The 18,021-nt window shown below is 36.1% G+C and overlaps 1 protein-coding gene across 15 annotated transcripts in view; it reads left to right on the top strand.

Annotated features, from left to right (window-relative positions):
- Positions 1–18,021, top strand: part of Zfx (zinc finger protein X-linked) — a 64,870-nt gene that overhangs the window by 41,050 nt on the left and 5,799 nt on the right. For 14 of the 15 annotated variants that reach the window (XM_040270962.2, XM_078035020.1, XM_040270854.2 and 11 more), the window contains 4 exons: positions 15,402–15,551; positions 15,980–16,123; positions 16,501–16,656; positions 17,207–17,347. In XM_040270962.2, the coding sequence (XP_040126896.1) occupies positions 15,402–15,551; positions 15,980–16,123; positions 16,501–16,656; positions 17,207–17,347 (591 nt within the window). The remainder of the gene's footprint in view (positions 1–15,401; positions 15,552–15,979; positions 16,124–16,500; positions 16,657–17,206; positions 17,348–18,021) is intronic. The other variant, XM_078035025.1, reaches the window with a different exon arrangement.

The raw sequence follows: 18,021 nt of genomic DNA, 5'->3' as shown, positions 1-18,021 counted from the left end.
TTATAGCCATCCTAGTGGATATGAAGTGGTATCTCATTATGGTTTGTATATGCATTACCCTGATGGCCAGTGATGTTGAACATCTTTTCATGTGCTTATTGGCCATTAAATATATTTATGAAAGAAACATTTATTCAGATCCTTTGCCTTTTTTTTTTGGTACTATGGATTGAATGGGGGTGGGGAGGAGTGGGGGCACCTGACCACTGAGCCACATCTCCAGCCCTATTTTGTATTTATTCAGAGACAGGGTCTCACTGAGTTGCTTAATGCCCCGCCTTTGCTGAGGCTGGCTTTGAATTCATGATCCTCCTGTCTCAGCCTCCCCAGCTGCTGGGATTACAGGCTTACACCACTGTGCCTGGATCCTTTGCCTGTTTTTGAATTGAGTTATTGGTCTTTTTATTATTGAGTTGAAAGAGTTTTTTATATATTCCAGCTACGAGGTCCTTATAAGAGATAAGAGAAATACTGTCCCATTCTGTCGATTGCCTTCACTTTTTGTATACAAGTGTCCTTTGATGCACAAAGTTTAAAATTTTGGTGGAGTTCAGTTTATATTTTTTGTTGGTTGTGCTTTGGCATCACATTTAAGTGACTGCTGCCTAATCCAAGATCATAAAGATTTACACCTATGTTTCCTCTGAGTTTTTATAGTTTTAGCTCTTAATTTGGCCTCATATCCATTTTGAGTTTATTTTTATATATGGTGTGAGATAAGGATCTAACTTTATTCTTTGGCATGTGAATATTCAGTTGTCCCAGCACCATTTGCTTAAAAGACCATTCTTTCTTCATTGGATATTCTTGGCACTCTTGTTGAAAATCAATTCACTGTAAATGTGAGGGTTTATTTTTGGAATTTTGATTCTGTTCCATTGATTTATATGCCTGCCCTTTTCAGAGCTGCTTGAATAGAAGGACAGATTTGCTGTTGGCCCACAATAAGAGTCTACTTTAAAAAGTCTACTCCCAAGTCCCATAGGGACATCTGTCTGTGACATATCCTGTCTGTCCCTCATGATTTTTTGTGGCCTGGTTCCCATGGAAACAGCCTGTCAAGAAGGAAAAATGAGGTGGGCTATCAGAAGTCAATAAGTGTCTTAATCTCTCCAGTGCCAGTGGTGTTGTGATGATGTTCCCAGAAAGCAGTATAACATGGTGGTTAAAAGTTCAGGTTCTGGTGTCAGGCTACCTGTGTTCAAGTCTTAGCTCCACCATTTATGGCTGTGTAATCTTGTGCAATTTACTCAACCTCCCTGTGGTTTGCTTTTTTTCTCCTGTAACCTGGAGATGATGATAATAAACCTTCAGGAGGCTTAACTGAGATTAAAAAAAATGTAGTTCTTACAGTAGTACATTATAAATGTTTGCTGCTAAATACATATTGTCTGTTTTTCCCATGGCTCAACTCTTTGCTGTAGAATATGCAATATTGACTCCTTCCCACCCAGACTATCAGTGGGATTAAATTGTAGTCTACTAAGAAGGAGATTTTTAGGTGATGTGGACATATCATTATTAAAAAGTATCTTGATCTGTTTTCTGTAATTTTTTCATTAGGTAGAATGTAAGATTAAGACATACTGCCAGGAATGGGTAGCAAATTTGCAAAATTTTACTAATTTAAATATTAAAGTCCAGCCCCAAATACATAATTCAGTTAGAAAGGTTCAGCAAGGGCTGAGGTTATGGCTCAGTGGTAGAGCACCTGCCTAGTACAGGCGAAGCCCTGGGTTCAATCCTCAGCACCACATAAAAATAAATAAGTAAAATAAAGGTATTGTGCCCAACTACAACTAAAAAAATAAATATTTTTCAAAAAGGTTCAGCAAAATTAATTATTTTTGGCAGCATAATTGGTTCTTTTTAAATTTTTTATTTTAATTTATTTTTATGTGGTGCTAAGGATCGAACCCAGGGCCTCGCATCTGCTGTGTGCATGCTCTACCGTTGAACCACAACCCCAGCCCCATAATTGGTTCTTAAGAAAACAAAGGTGCTTAGGTAGTGTGTGCTGGTATATAGTAACAGCAAAGGAAAGAACTCATTTAGTTCTGGAGCCTGAGGTCCTCTTGCCAATGACAGAAAGAACACTTGGCCAGATGGTTTCTATCCTTCCATAAATATGTAGGATGCTTCATTCTGATACAATTTGATAAAATATATATTTTCACTTATTTAAATAGATGAAGAAAACTTACAGTGAACAATTTAAGCACAGAACCTTTTAAATTAGCATAAAAATGCTAATTTAAAAATTAGCACCATTGGGGCTGGGGTTGTGGCTCAGCAGTAGTGCACTCACCTAGCACAAAGACACTAGGTTTGATCCTCAGCACCACGTAAAAATAAATAAATAAATAAAACAAAGGTTTTGTGTTCAACTACAACTAAAAAGATTTTTTTTAAAAATTAGCACCATTTTTGAAATGTTATAATATTTGAAACTTTATGTAGACATAAATTTAATGAAATCTTTGATGAAACTGTGGAGTAATGTAGCTGAATCCACTCCATTGTATTGTTTTTGTGTATTACATTAAAATAGTATTCAAAACACTATTTCCTAGAGTATATAACAGCTTGTATAAAAACTGAATATTAATCATTAGATTGGTTCTTACTAGCTCTGGTTAAACGATTTTGGTCTGAGGATTTGTAATTTGAATTACTTTTACCAGGAAGAGCTGAGGTGCTCATTGTCTGCAGGATGCTTTTAGACCATCAGTCCCATCTTCTATTGACCCTTGATTCACTTGGCAGTGATAGCAGAAAACCAAAAGCAATTGGTTTGTTAAGAAAAAGCCCTCCTCTTGTGAGGAAAAATGTTTTGGATTGTACTTGTGTTTTGTTATCAAATCAACATGAAGTTTTTTTTTAATTTTTAAAAATTTAAGTCTTTTTTTGATCCCAGAAAGATGATTCTGTTGGAGATTTGTAACAAGTTGATAACCATAAAAATAGGTAATAATGAACCTTCAATGATATCCATGTGTCAGAATTTAATACATATTATTTTTATTAGCCTTATAATGGTATTACAGTTGTTTGGCAGATTGAGCACCTGAGGTTCATTCAGTTTCAGTAACTTGTCCAGGGTTATGCATCCAGGTAGTATTAGGAGAGGATTTGAAATCAAGTGTATTTTATTCCAGAGTATCCACTCTCTTAATGTCTCTGGTTGCATATATTTGTATGTATGTGTGCTAATACTATAGAACAGTAGAGTTTGGGAAAAATATTGTTTATTGGTACATGGGGGAGGCAAGTAGAATTCTACTAATTACTAAAAATTATAATGTGATCGAATTTTAGCAACATCAGGAAGTTGAGGGGAGCTTAAACACTTAATCAGCTTATTCTAGTAGAAGGCACTCAGGTAAGCCTATGATCCTATCCTATTGTCCCCCTCCCTCCCCAAAAAAGTGTTATTTTTCTTCAAATGTGTTTGAGAAAAAAGAATCATATATAAACTATTATTTTTACTCTTGCCCGTGTTTACTTTTGAGTGCTTTCATTCGTTCAAAAACATTTATTGATGAAATGAACTCCACAATGAATTATGGACCTCACTAGGTGTTAGAGAAAAATAGTGAAGTCCCTGGCTTTTTAAGAGTTCATAGTCTTGGGAAGACAGAATCAGGCAGTTATGGTTGAGTGTAAAAAGGTTTATAAATAGGGCTGGGGTTGTGGCTCAGTGGCAGGAGCACTTGCGTAGCATGTGTGAGGCACTAGGTTCGATCCTCAGTATTGCATATAAAATAAATAAAGTAAAGGTCCACTGACAACTAAAAAAGTAATTTTAAAAAAGGTATTTCAACAGATATACAGAGTATTTTGGAAGAGCTAATAGAAGAAAGGGGGAACATTTTTGGTACCCTGGAGTGAGAGAAATGCTACAAAATTTTTATAAACTACAGTTCTTTGGAAGTTCAGTTGAACATGTGGCTAAATTTATTTCATCTCTATTCTTATCAATATCTCTCCTTCCTATATTACTTTGAAGTAAATTTCACATCATTTCTTTCATGAATATTTCAGTATTTATTTCTCAAAGACAAGGACTTTTTGAAAAAACCATACCATTATCACAACTTTAAAAAATAAATAATTTGGGATGAACTCAATTTGAAGGATGAATAAAATGTTCAGTAGGTGGCTGAGGAAAGAGGAAAGGCAGGGAGATGTGAAAATGTTCAGAGACTTATTCTTTGGGGTGCAAATAATGCCTGTGGTGAGAAATAAAATTGGCAAAATGGGCAAGGCCCAAAACATAAAAGCCCTTGAATATATTAAAGAAGCCTGTTTTACCTATTCCATGTGAAGACTTATTAAACGGTTTTAAGCAGGTTACTAATAACATGTTTAGATTTATAGTTTAAGAAAGTAATGGCAATGTTGAAATGAGAAACACAAGCACAATTGGGGACTGGGGTTATAGCTCAGTGGTAGAGCGCTTGTCTTGCACCTATGAGGCACTAGATTCAATCTCAGCACTACATAAAAATAAAGTAAAATAAAAGAATTTTAAAAAAAGAGTACATTTGGGGAGGTTATTTAGTCCAGTTAAGGAACAGATGATAATAGTGTGAAATAAGGTTTATCAGCAGAGTTTGGCAGAACCTAATTCTTGACACATTTAGGAAGTAGAATTTGGATTGGATTGAGGAAGAGGGAATATTTGAAGCTCACTCCCTGGTTTCTGGCTTTGTGCAGCTGAGCAGATGGCAAAACTATTACTAGAAAAGAAGCACATTTGGACATGCTAAAGATCTCCTCTGCAGGGTTGCCGAGTACACTCGTCCACTATACAACTACAGTGTAAATGAATGCCTGCACATGGAGTATGTGGGGGTCCTGGCCATCCACTTTAGGTGTTTTGGTCCAGTTGGTCTGAGGTTAGCTTCTGATTATGACATTGGTCAGAGTAGTAATCTGTATTTTAGGGAATGAATTATGTAACTAAACATCTACATTTAATACATTCACTCTGAAAATCAACAAATCTAAAAGTTTATTGATTCTTAGGGCCATTAGCACAGCAGAAATAGTAAAATATTTATTCATTTTTTTTCTGTGGTTTAATTATTGGATGTGTGTGGTAAAGCAACAAATAAAATTTTGGAATTTAAAAATGGGAAATGTGAGGAAAACCATAAACTAAGGATATCTTAGAGAGGTTGTGTTGAACATCTATTTATATTATTAAACTTCTTAGTTAACAAATAAAAGCCGTATACATTTGTGATGTAGAACAGGATGTTTTGAAATATGTTTACATTGTTGAATAGCTATATTGAGCTAATTAACATGCATTACTCCACATACTTTTTTTTTTAATGTGGTGGGAACACTTAAAATCTACTTTCTTAGTGGTTTTCAAGTATAAGTACATTATTATTATTATTGTCACCTTGAACATCTCTAAGTTTGCTCTGATAAACTTTGAAGATGTTTGTTACTACATTGAAAAATATTGTGTGGGCATTTTGAAATTTGTTTAGAAGTCAATACCAAAATTAATGAATTAGTTTTCAGTACAGTGCTTAGTCTGAGTGTTGGTTAGATTCATACCAAGAATAAAGCACGTAAGGAAAAAAAATATTTTAGGTTTTTCCTCCCGTCCACCAAGAAGATTGGAGAAAGGTCTATGTTTTGAAAGCACTAGAAGCAATTGGAGCTCCAGACTAGCCTTGTGGTTAATATTTACTGTTTATTTGCTGAGACCTAGACAGAATCGGCCATCACCTTGTCCTCTGAAAGATAAATGATTATGAGCAAGAGAGGGCGGGGAAGAGGGAGAGTGGGGTTTGGAGCAGCAAAGAAGGGGCAAAGTGTTACGGAGAAACACAGATGGTTTGTGGAAACAGGTGGGGAAACATTTGAGGGTTTAGTTTTTGGTAGGAGGGTATTCAGTGAATCTTCTGATTATTTCGCTTGTTCTCAGAGAAGAAGAGAAGTCAGCAACAGCAGGGATGGGGAGGTAGCATTAGAGATTTGGGGGTGGAGGAGAATCTGGAAAAGGGAAAAGTAGCAACAAAGGTCCAGATTTCTTTGTTTCCAACTGGATTTAGCTACATGGTCCAGAGGCAAAGAGGCAAGTTATCAAGAGTGTTTGCTAGGGAATGAGATAGACTGCAGAGTTAAAGTTGTTTTATTTTTGAGTTCAAGTAAATTCTAATTTAATATTTTCATTTAAAGATAGTATATATATATATATATATATATAACAAATTAGAGTAAAAAATAAAATTAAGAAAATAGTATGTATAGGGGCTGGGGTTATGGCTCAGTGATTACGTGCTTGCCTTGCATGCATGAGGCACTGGGTTCAGTCCTCAGCACCAAATAAGTTATAGTACGTATAATATCCAATCTTCATAAAAAGTCTCTGTTCTAACATTCTTTTATATGTAAATTTGTGAAAAGAAATGTCTAATGATCTAAAAGTTCTATTGATAGTTCCTGGGGGAGAGATGGTAGAATTTTGAGCACATTTTAATTACCTTTAATACTTCTTAAATACTTTTTTTGTTTGTTTATCACAATAAGTTTTATTTCCTTGATTCTGAATATTATAGATGTTTCCATATCTGTTTTAGGGAGTATTCTTACATGAAATTTAAGTGATTTCAAGAGCCAAGACTTAAAAATGCTAATAGTGACTCTGTTGTAGCCTTTAAATATGCCACACATTTATTGATACAAGAGTTGTTAATTGTCTTGATGATATTTATGCCTTATGTAATGCAAGAGATAAACCTGTTAAAAGTATGATTGTAATATTTGAGGACTTATATCTCTTTATTTCTTGGACTGTGTAGTCTACTTCTTAAATACTTTTGTTAAATAATAAGCTGCATCATTACTACAACAGGCAATCTTTTTTAAAAAAGCAAAGTTGGACTGGGTGCGGTGCTGCACACCCCTAATCCTGGCAGCTTGGGAGGCTGAGGCAGGAGGATCACAAGTTCAAAGCCAGCCTCAGCAATTTAGTGAAGCCCTAAGCAACTTAGCGAGACACTGTCTTAAAAAAAAAAAAAAAAATCTGGGAATGTGGCTCAGTGGTTAAGTGCCCAGGGTCCAATCCCTGGTACCAAAAAATAAAAATAAAATAAAAGCAAGATTGAGGAAGCATAAAGGAATGGAAGTAATATCTTGCTTAAGTTGAAGGCACATGGACTGCTTCCAGGGGAGACAGGACTGAAGGGAGAAGCAGTGTGGTCAGAGGTGGCTTGCTACAATAAGTAGTGTGTCTTTTATTTGGTAGGAAATGGGTTCCCTTCTGTGTTAGAGATTAAGGTGACTGGATCTTTGATTTAGGAAGACTGACTGGGGGCAGTGTCCAGGGGCATTTTGTGGGAAACCTAGGGAACTGGAGATCAACTAAAAGGCAGTTCATTTGTTCTTGGAGAAAGTAAATAAACTTTTTACAACCTGATCTTGAGAGATGAGGCAATTTTGAGTAACTGGAGAGACAACCAAGAACTTTCATGGAAAGACTGAGAATGGTAAAGCTGTCTCTTTATGATGTTAATTTAGACAAAATGCAATTCCAGTGCAGATCAAATATGTATTCTCCCCCCCTCGCTCTACATATACTATAACATTGTGTGTATGTATGTGTATAATCTTAGCAAAATTATAATGAAATTAACCTAGAAGCTTAGAGAGGTGACAATAACAAAGTATTTCTTACTTCATAAGGTTGTTAAGAGTAAATGGTACACTTCTTTAAGGCCCTAGCATCACGCTAGGCCTGGGGTATGCAGTCAGTAAATGTTTGTCATCATACATCACAACTGCCATCATTTTTTATTATATAAATTCTCTATGATATGCTGTTTTTCATGTAGGAACCATCTCAGTTCTGCCAATTATTTTTTTAAAAATTAGATCAACATTCCTTTAATAATTTATTTGAAGTATATCTCCCCTGTCCTCCATGCCCTCCCCCATTAAGTTTTCTTTACCAGAAACTACTGGGTTTGCTGAAATCTTAATGAACTATATTTTTAGATACCACAGTATCTATTAGCATTGCAAAGAATCATCCTAATTTTCAGTCTTCAGGGGGTTTTATTGAAGCTTCCTTGAAGCAGTATAATAGGAATCTATATCTTGTTATTACTAATGACATTATTGTTAAGTCAAAGTTTTACTTCAGTTTTTAAGTTAAAAATGCTGGATGTAAGGCTGATGCCAGTTTAACTTTTTAAAAGAATAGAGATGAGAAACTTACCAATATAATGATGGAATTTCTGGTTGATGGGGTTATTGGTTATTTAGTTTTTCAGTACTAAATTTTAAACAATGAACATACATTTAAAAAAAAATCAGAAGTAAAAAACTGAACGTTTGAGTTCTAAAGACAGGCATGTCCTCCTCCTTTGCCTCACCCCTCAGTAGCTCACTGACTTTGGGCAAGTACATACCATCGTAGAGTCTTTATTTCTTTATCCGGAAAAGTTGAGAATCAAATGAAATAAAAAACTATATAGAAGCGCTAAGGAAATTGCAAAATGCCATGTAAATGGTAGTTATTATTAGAAGTAGTCTTAATTTCCAGAAATTACGCTCATCTATTTTGGAGAGGCCTTATTCTAAAGCTGTAGCCCTTCATTACTACATTAGAAGAAGGCACTTATGCAGAAATCATGTATGATGACTCACTTTTATCGAAGCCTTCTTTGTCTGTTTTTAGAAATTCATTTTTAATGGTAGTTTTAAAATCACAGTGAAAATCTGAGTACTTAACAGGACCATCAAAGTGTTTTTTTAAATCACTTTTAATATTTCATATTCAGAATAATTTCATAGGTTGAAATTAGTGGGGCAAGTTCTCAAGGTGAAAATCTGAAGGTGAATTCTACTTTTAGAAAAATAATACAATAGTTTCACTATCAGGTAAGTTGGTATATTTGAAATGTGTTTTCCTATACATTTATGAGAGCAAACAGAAAGGTCTTTTACTCCAAATTATAGGTAAATGCATGATATTTTGTACGTTTTTAAATGATTAGAGTTTCCAGTCATCAAAGGTTTTATGCCATTACTGACAAACTAATCCCATATGCAAAAATGGCAAGCCTGGTCTTGTTCTTTATAAACACAAGGATGTTTGATTTCCCAGTACCTGTTAGAATCAGTTTGATAAACCTTGCCAAGGTTTAGGCCAGATTCATCAATGTCAGACTGTTCACAGATGAATTATCTGAAGATGTTACAGATTTATTTTGAATTTTTCTACCTAGTTTGGTGAGCTTCCTTTTAATGCTGTGTTCAGTTTAAAATTCCAAAATAACCTTGGCTTAATTATAATTAGCTGGGTATGTCATAAAAATGTTTAGCTTTGAAAAATTATAAGTAGACACTGGGTCAGAAATAAGAAAATAATGCCCACTCCCCCTGCACCCCAGACATTTTTATAAAGCAAATCATAATACTTTTAAGTTATATTCAGAGTTCAGAGAATCTTTGTTTTTATTTATTTATTTTTTGTTTTGTTTTGTTTTTAACAGCAAATAGTTTAACCAGGTAGTCTCCTTGAACCTTTTCATTCAGGTTCAGTGGATCAGGTGTCCTGGATCAGCTCATTTTCTCTAGCTCCTCAACCTCTTAACCCAGGCTGCCACTCTCTTACCATTTATCTAAGTCCTTGGCTCCCATTGCCTATCTGTGATTGAAGCCACCAGCCATGGGCTTCTCCAACTTGGCACATTACAGCCTTCCCCCTTTTCTGAATACAATGGAGCTACATTCTCACCCACATATATGTCCTCAGGTTTCAGAAGGATAGGGTGTTTCTCCTATTTAAGAAATATGTGTTCATTTTTGCTGTTTCATATATCCCTTTTCCTTTGAGATCTGGATTCAGAAATTTCTCCGTGTTCTCTGGCTTCAGCACTTTCTATTCTGTTTTCTTTCCCAGATTGAACGGGCTTGAATATTTTTGCTAAGTTGAATGGAAGAGTTCTTTACCCTGCTATGTATTTAGTTGTTGCCTGTTGCTTTCCTTTTATAAACAAGGCTTGAAGAAATTGATACCTTCATTTACTCTCACTCATTTTTTTTTTTCTTGGCATTGGAGTTTGAACTCAGGGGTGCTTTACCACTGAGTTATGCCCCCAACCCTTCTTATATTTTTAGTTTGAAACAGAGTCTTGGTAAGTTGCTGAATGGCTCACTAAATTGCTGAGGCTAGCCTCAAACTTGTGATCCTCCTGCCTCAGCCTCCTGAGTTATTAGAATTATAGGCGTGCACCACTGTGCCAGGTTTTCCCTTGACTCTCTTCAACCTACTGCAGTGACTCCCACTGTGGCCTTCACTGCACTGCTTTCACCGAGAACATCAGTGACATTGGGTTATCACAGCCAGAGCAGGCGTTCCTCCTGGGCTTGTGTGCCTACTGTATTACTGCCCTGAGCTTTGTTAGGATTCCCTCCCTGGTTTTCTTCATTTGCTTCTATTATTCTGTCCTGTTTTTTCTTCACAGATTCCTTTGGGAGCCCTTTTTGTCCCCTTGTAAACTATGGCATTCCCCAGAACTCTGTCCTTAGCTCCCTACTCCTCCACACTCTGGATTCTCACTGTATGATCACAAGACTTAGTTAACATAGCTGATGGCTCTCAATTTGTGTGCCAGTATTTAGCTTTCAGACTCAAGTATTTAGTAGCTGATTTTACATTTCAGTCATTCATGGAACTATTGATTCATCAATTTTCTGAGCATCTGCTATCACCACACTCTTAAAAGACCAAGTCATGAAAATATAGGTTTTGCAGTATCAGTTGGGAAAGGTGGTAGGGGATGATGCAAATAGTGATAACTCAGGGAATCATGTACTCTGAGAGAAGCAAGCAAGGGGTGTTTGTAGCACAAGAGTAGGGACAAGCACTGACTCCGAGGGCTTTTGGGGATATTATCCTTGGGATAGTAAAGTAATTAACCATTTAGGAAGAGAACTCCCTTTCCTTTTTTTCTTACATTTCTTCCCCAGTCATTTACTCTCCTAAATAAAAAACCCCAGTTATACTCCTTGGCTCCAGTGTCACGTTAAGTTTTCAGGAACGTACCGAGTCCTGCTCATTTTAGTCCCAAGGTAGGCATGAAGTCCAGTCCTCTTCCCGATTTATACTACCTCTGTCCTGATTCAAGTCTGCATCATCTCTTACCTGTTGCCTATATTATTGTAGTAGATTCACCAGTGGTCTCCCTGCTTCATGTCTTGATCCCTTTGCATTCACCTTTTCAAGACCAGCAGAATGGTATAGCAAAAATGGGCATCAGACCTTGTCATTCATACTTAAAAGTTTCCCATTGTCATAGCAGATATTTCCAAACCTCTGATCAGAATCCTAAGGGTAGGGAGTACCTCTAAATCTGTCTATATATGTCAGGCCCCATCCCTGCACATTCTAATTTTGTAGAACTGCGGGATGGGAGCCTACGTTTTTAAGTTCCCCAAAAGGTTTTGATGCCTGATTAGATTGAGAAGTCTCCAGCCTACCCGGATCAGATGTGAGCTTCTCTGCCAGGTATGTGAAGTCCTCCATGACCTGGCATAGGTTTAGAAGTCTCCTATGTTTCCCACCATGCTTTGTGACCTGCTTTATTCTCCATCCTAGCAGTGCTGAAGGTTATGTTCCATTAACATCATGCCACTTCTTGTCACTCTACCTTTGTGTCTCTGCCTTTACTTGAAATAAGTGTTTCTTAGCCTGAGTGATATATTCTTTTTTTGTTTCCATGGCAGCCATCAATGTACAGTGCAACATTTGCCAATCTTATGACTAATCCTCTTTCGTGTTCTGTATCAGTTTGTTATTAAAGATTTCATGACAGTTCAACTTCAGTATCATCTTGTAATATGTGTAAACGCAAATGTATGTAAACAAGATTTTGCTTTTTCTCTGTGACCTTCATTTTTTCCCTTCCCCTAGTGCTAGGGATGGAACCCAGGGCCATGTGCATGTTGGGCATGTGCTCTACCACTGAGTTACATCCCCAGCCAAGTAACCTTCATTTTTAACTTACTTTGAATTATGTAAGGAAAAGTATGATTTATCAAGTGCATTTTAAAGTGACGTGTTTGGTTTTAAATCAAATATATATTAAAATGTGGTTTGCTATTTAATGATGTTACAGTGTCAAAAATAGACCAAAACAACTGTTTTCAGCCCAAAGATTCTTGGCATTTTGCATTTGAAGCAAGCTGATTAAATTTTATAATTTTTTGTTTGTGAATGACAAATAAGAAAGGTTTGAGGATGTTGTTTGCCTGCAGCTCTCTGCAGTAATTTATTTGGGTTATAGATGGTCTTGATTCTCAGTAAGTCAGAAGCCAAGTTGATAAATTGCCAGTACATTTTTGCTTTTTAATGTTGCCTTTGGGAATACTGCATTCATCTTGATTTTCTTTTTTTGTTCTAGGGATTGAACTCAGGGGCACAAGACCACTGAGCCACATCCCCAGCCCTATTTTGTATTTTATTTAGAGACAGGGTCTCACTGAGTTGCTTAGGGCCTCGCTAAGTTGCTGAGGCTGGCTTTGAACTCATGATCCTCCTATCTCAGCCTCCTGAGCTGCTGGAATTACAGGTGTGCACCACTGCACCTGGCTCATCTTGATTTTCTATATAAAAATTCATAAATATAATTTTAGGACCTGATAATAGGATAGGACTTTGCAAAATAATCATTTCAAAAATGTCAAAATCTGGGTTCTGTCTTGGTTTAATGGGTATAAATTACAAAAGAGATAACTATGGATTTAAAATGTTATTCACCTAGCCTTGGTTGCAGTACTGGCTCTGCCTGCCTGAGTCATGGGCACATTTTTCTAATTTCCACTAAAGCATCTTTCAGTTTTTAAAAAATTTGTTCTAATTAGTTATACATGACAGAGTCCATTTTGACACTCCATGCATAAATGGAGTATAACTTCTCATTCGTCTGGTGTACATGATGTAGAGTTACATAGGTATGATTACATTAATATGCACCTAGGACAATAATGTCCAATTCATTCTACTATCATTCCTATCCCCCTCTGCCCCCTCTCCTCCCTTCACTCCCCTCTGTTTAGTCCAAAATACCGTTATTCCCCCCCCCACACCCCTTATTGCGAATTATCATCTGCATATCAGAAAAAACATTTGGCCTTTGGTTCTTTGGGATTGGCTTATTTTGCTTATCATAATATTCTCTAATTTCATCCATTTACCAGCAAATGCCACAATTTTATTCTTCTTTAAGGCTGAGTAATATTCCATTGTGTATATATATCACAGTTAAAAGAAAGCATCTTTAGATGGTTATACTATTTATTAATTTTTCAAAAATCCATGGTTTCTGCCAGTTTCCATCTCATTCTCCAAACCCCAGAAGTTGACAGATTCTTAGGACTCATGTGGCTTGTGACTTGAATTCTGTGTGACTCCAAAAAATTTAACTCAACTTCTCTACACTTTAGTTTGTTGTATTGTAAAATGTATTAAATGTATTGTATTAAATAGTACTTATTCTTAATCACGTAATAAGTGGTGGCTGTTTTACTCTATTTTAAAATAATTATCTAATTGTTTCTTTTCCCACTAGACTTGTAAACTTCTGGAGTACATCACTTTTTTATATTTGTATCTCCAATACCTACCAGAAAATCTAATAGACCATTGTGATTCACTGTTTGTTGAATTGAATAAAACATAAATGTCCAACCAAAAGGAAACAGATCTGTCTAGCAGTAGAAAACCAGAAAGGGGGGGAAAAAAAAAGGAAAAGGGGAAATGGAAAGACTTGTTGAGGGTATTGAAGGCAAGCTAAATGAACCATTTCTGGACCTTGGTCCTGCTCTCTTCTGTTTGGTCTCTAGCTGGGCCTAGAGCAGAGAGAACATTCCTTTAGTGTTTTTTTAATAGTATCAGCATTGTTAGGGTACCCTAGGTGCTAAGTTTTATTAATGTTAGCCACACTTTCTCTTGTGCTAGAGATGCTCAGAAGTGATGTGTAGTGTAAGGTTACATTATATGGGGATTATATTTGGGGTAGTTTTCAAATCCAGAGTCTAGTTTATGTTTTTGTTTTTGCACTGTGAATGGAACCCACGGGCACTCTATCACTGAGCTACATCCTCCGCAGTCTTTTTTTAAAGACATTGTTTGTCCTGTGTTTTATTTCCAAGTCTTATGCATAATAGCACACTTATTTCCTTTGCTATTTTTATGAAGCCTTAAAAAATGTAATGATGGTTATATATCCTGACTCTTTGCTACTAAGAAATTATATGTACCTCGTTTTTTTTTTTTTTCTTTTCAACATAACACAGCCATTAGGGAGGACAGTGGGTATATGAGAATATATTTGAAATCTCCTATTGCTGCATTTGCCATCAAGAACCTAGACTCATACTGTAATAAATTTGTGTGTATGATGTGTATATAAAACTATGTACAGTTTTAAGTTTAAGCAGAATTTCCATTGGCCATCTCATTACAGTGCGCCTGTCTGCCAATCATATTTGATTATGTTTTTAAGTGTCTTATTCTGATGGAAATAGATCAAATGATATTCAAGGATAGTAACTATGAAGTAGTGCTTATAAAATATTTATGTAAAGACTTCCTTTCTTTTTATTTTACTACAAGGACGTTCTTTCAAGATCTTCATTTTAAGTATTAAAAGAATATCTTTACCTGGGTGTGGTGATATGCCTGTAATTCCGGTGACTTGGGAGGCTAAGGTGGGAGGATCTCAGGTTCAAGGGCAGCCTTGGCAATTTAACCATACCTTGCATCAAAATGAAAAGGGCCAGAGATGTAGCTCATGGGTAGTGCCTCAGAGTTCAGTTCACTGTATGTATGTATGCACAAATAAATAAATAAGGTAGGAATGCCTTTACCTATGGCTTAGCAAAGGCTAACTATATTCTTTTGTTACACATAGTTTTCTAGAATACCAGGAGTTTCCTCTGTGTGTAATAGGTTTTGCTTTAATATCTGATCCCATTTTAAAATGTCTTTATAAAGAAATGTATTTAGTGAACTTAATTATTTGACTAGGTAAAAGCATCAACATTTTATGTGAATCAAGTTAGAGTTTATATTTGTGAAAGAACTCTTTTTTGTACTGGATATAGAACTTAGGGGCACTTTACCATAAAGCTGCATTCCCAGCCTTTTTATTTTTTAATTTGAAGCAGAGCCTTGCTAAACTGCTGAGGGCCTTGCTGAGCTCCTGAGGCTGGCCGAAAACTTATGATCTTTCTGCCTCTGCCTCCTGAGTTGCTGGGATTATAGGGATATACCACCTTGCCCAGCTGTGAAAAGGACTTTTGAAAACAGTAATGTTTTATTTAAGTATCTCTTATAAATTGTGGTGTATTTCCTGCCTATTTAGTGGATGATGCTGGCAAAATAGAACATGACGGTTCATCTGGAATGACTATGGATGCAGAGTCAGAAATTGATCCTTGTAAAGTGGATGGCACTTGTCCTGAAGTCATCAAGGTGTACATTTTTAAAGCTGACCCTGGAGAGGATGACTTAGGTAAGAGGAAACCTTAGCACATTATTCATCCTGACCAAATAATTCAACATGATTACTTTTGGATTAAAGTGACAGCATTTGAAATATTTTCTGAAGATAACTTTATTTTTTATGTGTAGTACTGGGAATTGAACCCAGGGATGCTCTACCACTGAGCTGCATAAATCCTCAGCTCTTTTTATTTTTTATTTTGAGACAGGGTCTTTGTTGAATTGCCTAGGCTAGCCTTGAGCTTGAGATCCTTCTGCCTCACCCTAAGGAGGATCTGGGATTACAGGCATGTGCCACCATGCCTAGCTGGAGATAACTTTTAAACAAGAATTCTAAAGTAGTGACAGCATATAAAAAGTAATTTTTCGTAAGTATGTTAAAAGAGAGAAGTGGAAATGAATTTTCAAATAAATTCTTGGAGTTGTCTTTTCCAATAGGTGGAACCGTAGACATTGTGGAGAGTGAGCCTGAGAATGATCATGGAGTTGAACTGCTTGATCAGAACAGCAGTATTCGTGTTCCCAGGGAAAAGATGGTTTATATGACTGTCAATGACTCTCAGCAAGAAGATGAAGATTTAAGTAAGTAGGTGGCCTTTTTGTGGGAGAAAATTTTACGTTTTTATAGCTCGAGCTCTCCCTCTCTCTGTTAAGGATGGCCAGTATTTGAAGGGAACAAGTAGCATCATTTTAGTTCTTATTATACTGCCATATTCTGAGAGAAGCATCAATGATTCTTTATGTTTAGAATGTTGCTTTAAAACCAAATTATGGTAAAAGCCAAGAAATGAATGATTGATTCAACAAGTGTTATATTGAGTGCTTACTATATGAAAGCTATGTTGTTTGGTATATAATACTTAGATCTTCTTTCCATTTATTACTGAATTCAGGTATAGGTATCTTTTCTGTGATCTCTGTAAACCTGGTCAGAAAAGTTTTTATAATTTTCTATTTAGATGTTGCTGAAATTGCTGATGAAGTTTATATGGAAGTGATCGTAGGAGAGGAGGATGCGGCAGCGGCAGCAGCAGCTGCTGCTGCTGTGCATGAACAGCAAATGGATGACAATGAAATCAAAACCTTCATGCCAATTGCATGGGCAGCAGCTTACGGTAAGTCACACACACACAGCAGCCCTGAGGATTGGCTGAGTTGGTTCTTGAACTGCAAATTCGTGGTAGGAAAACAGTTTCTGTGGTCTTAGGTTTCTGAAATCTGAAATACCAGTTCCCTATCAGGATTATTTGACTTAAGCAAGAGTAGAGGAAGATTATAAAGTCAATTTTTTGTCTTTATTTTTAACAGGAATTTCCTTACCCTGTGTATATTATGTAGAAGGAAGTACTGCAAGAAGTACAATACAAGGCTTTCACGCTGATACTTTATCTTGATCATATCTGGCCCATGACTATAATTTTGGGAGAAAACAAGGGAGTTCGAGGGGAAACTGCTGACATGTGTTTTTAGCTTTGGAATTTAGCTAGGGACTTCCTAAGGTCTCACTATAGTAAATGTGCTCATAAAACCCATTACCTAGAATGAGGCATTTCTGTCATTCATGAGTATCATGGCTTACGTTTCATTGTCGTAATTAATAAAGAATTCCTAATTCTTTATAATTTATAATACTGTATAATTTTGTTTTCTAATGCGCATTGTTAGGTAATAATTCTGATGGAATTGAAAACCGGAATGGCACTGCAAGTGCCCTCTTGCACATAGATGAGTCTGCTGGCCTCGGCAGACTGGCTAAGCAAAAACCAAAGAAAAGGAGAAGACCTGATTCCAGGCAGTACCAAACAGGTGAGGGCGCACGAGTTCCATGGCGCAGCGAGCTCTGAGCTCTCAGAGGAAACTCTAGAATGTATCCACAGGGGTGTCGTGATGGCATTTTAGCTGCTAGACTACATGTAGTTTTCGTGTATTGAATTTGAAAATATAATTTTCAGAATTCAGTGATATTCATGAATGATTTTGTTGGGTAAGAAGAAACGGGATTGATCAAACATGGATGAAAAAACTTAAAACTTGGATGATTTTTATGTGGAAATGGAAAGGAATTCCTCAAATATGTTGCAAGCATTAACATTTTTTAAAAAATTAATATATTTAAAGAATCTAATTATATCAGCATAAAGCAGGCATAATTTACAGAGCAGCAGGCTAAGTACTTCAAAGCATATGACATTCTTGTCTATTCTTGTCTAATGATTTGCATATTAAAAATTTTATGGTTATATTTAAGCTTTACTGTAAATTAGCATAAATTATTGTTTTTAATAACCAAAGCAGGAATTTTGATTATAAAACTTTACTTTTATAAATAATTTTTCCAAGATTTCTGAATTGATATGGTTTTAATCACTGGTTGATAGAGGTTACATATTTATTCATTAATTTTGTTAAACTGGAGGGAGTGAGGTTGGTATAGTTCTGCAGAGTGAAGTTTCCAGACCAGGTTCTCATTATATCTCTTA

This window comes from Ictidomys tridecemlineatus, chromosome X, assembly GCF_052094955.1.
Source record: "Ictidomys tridecemlineatus isolate mIctTri1 chromosome X, mIctTri1.hap1, whole genome shotgun sequence".
Classification (NCBI taxonomy): Eukaryota; Metazoa; Chordata; class Mammalia; order Rodentia; family Sciuridae; genus Ictidomys; species Ictidomys tridecemlineatus.
This window is presented reverse-complemented; position numbering and strand designations above follow the sequence as displayed.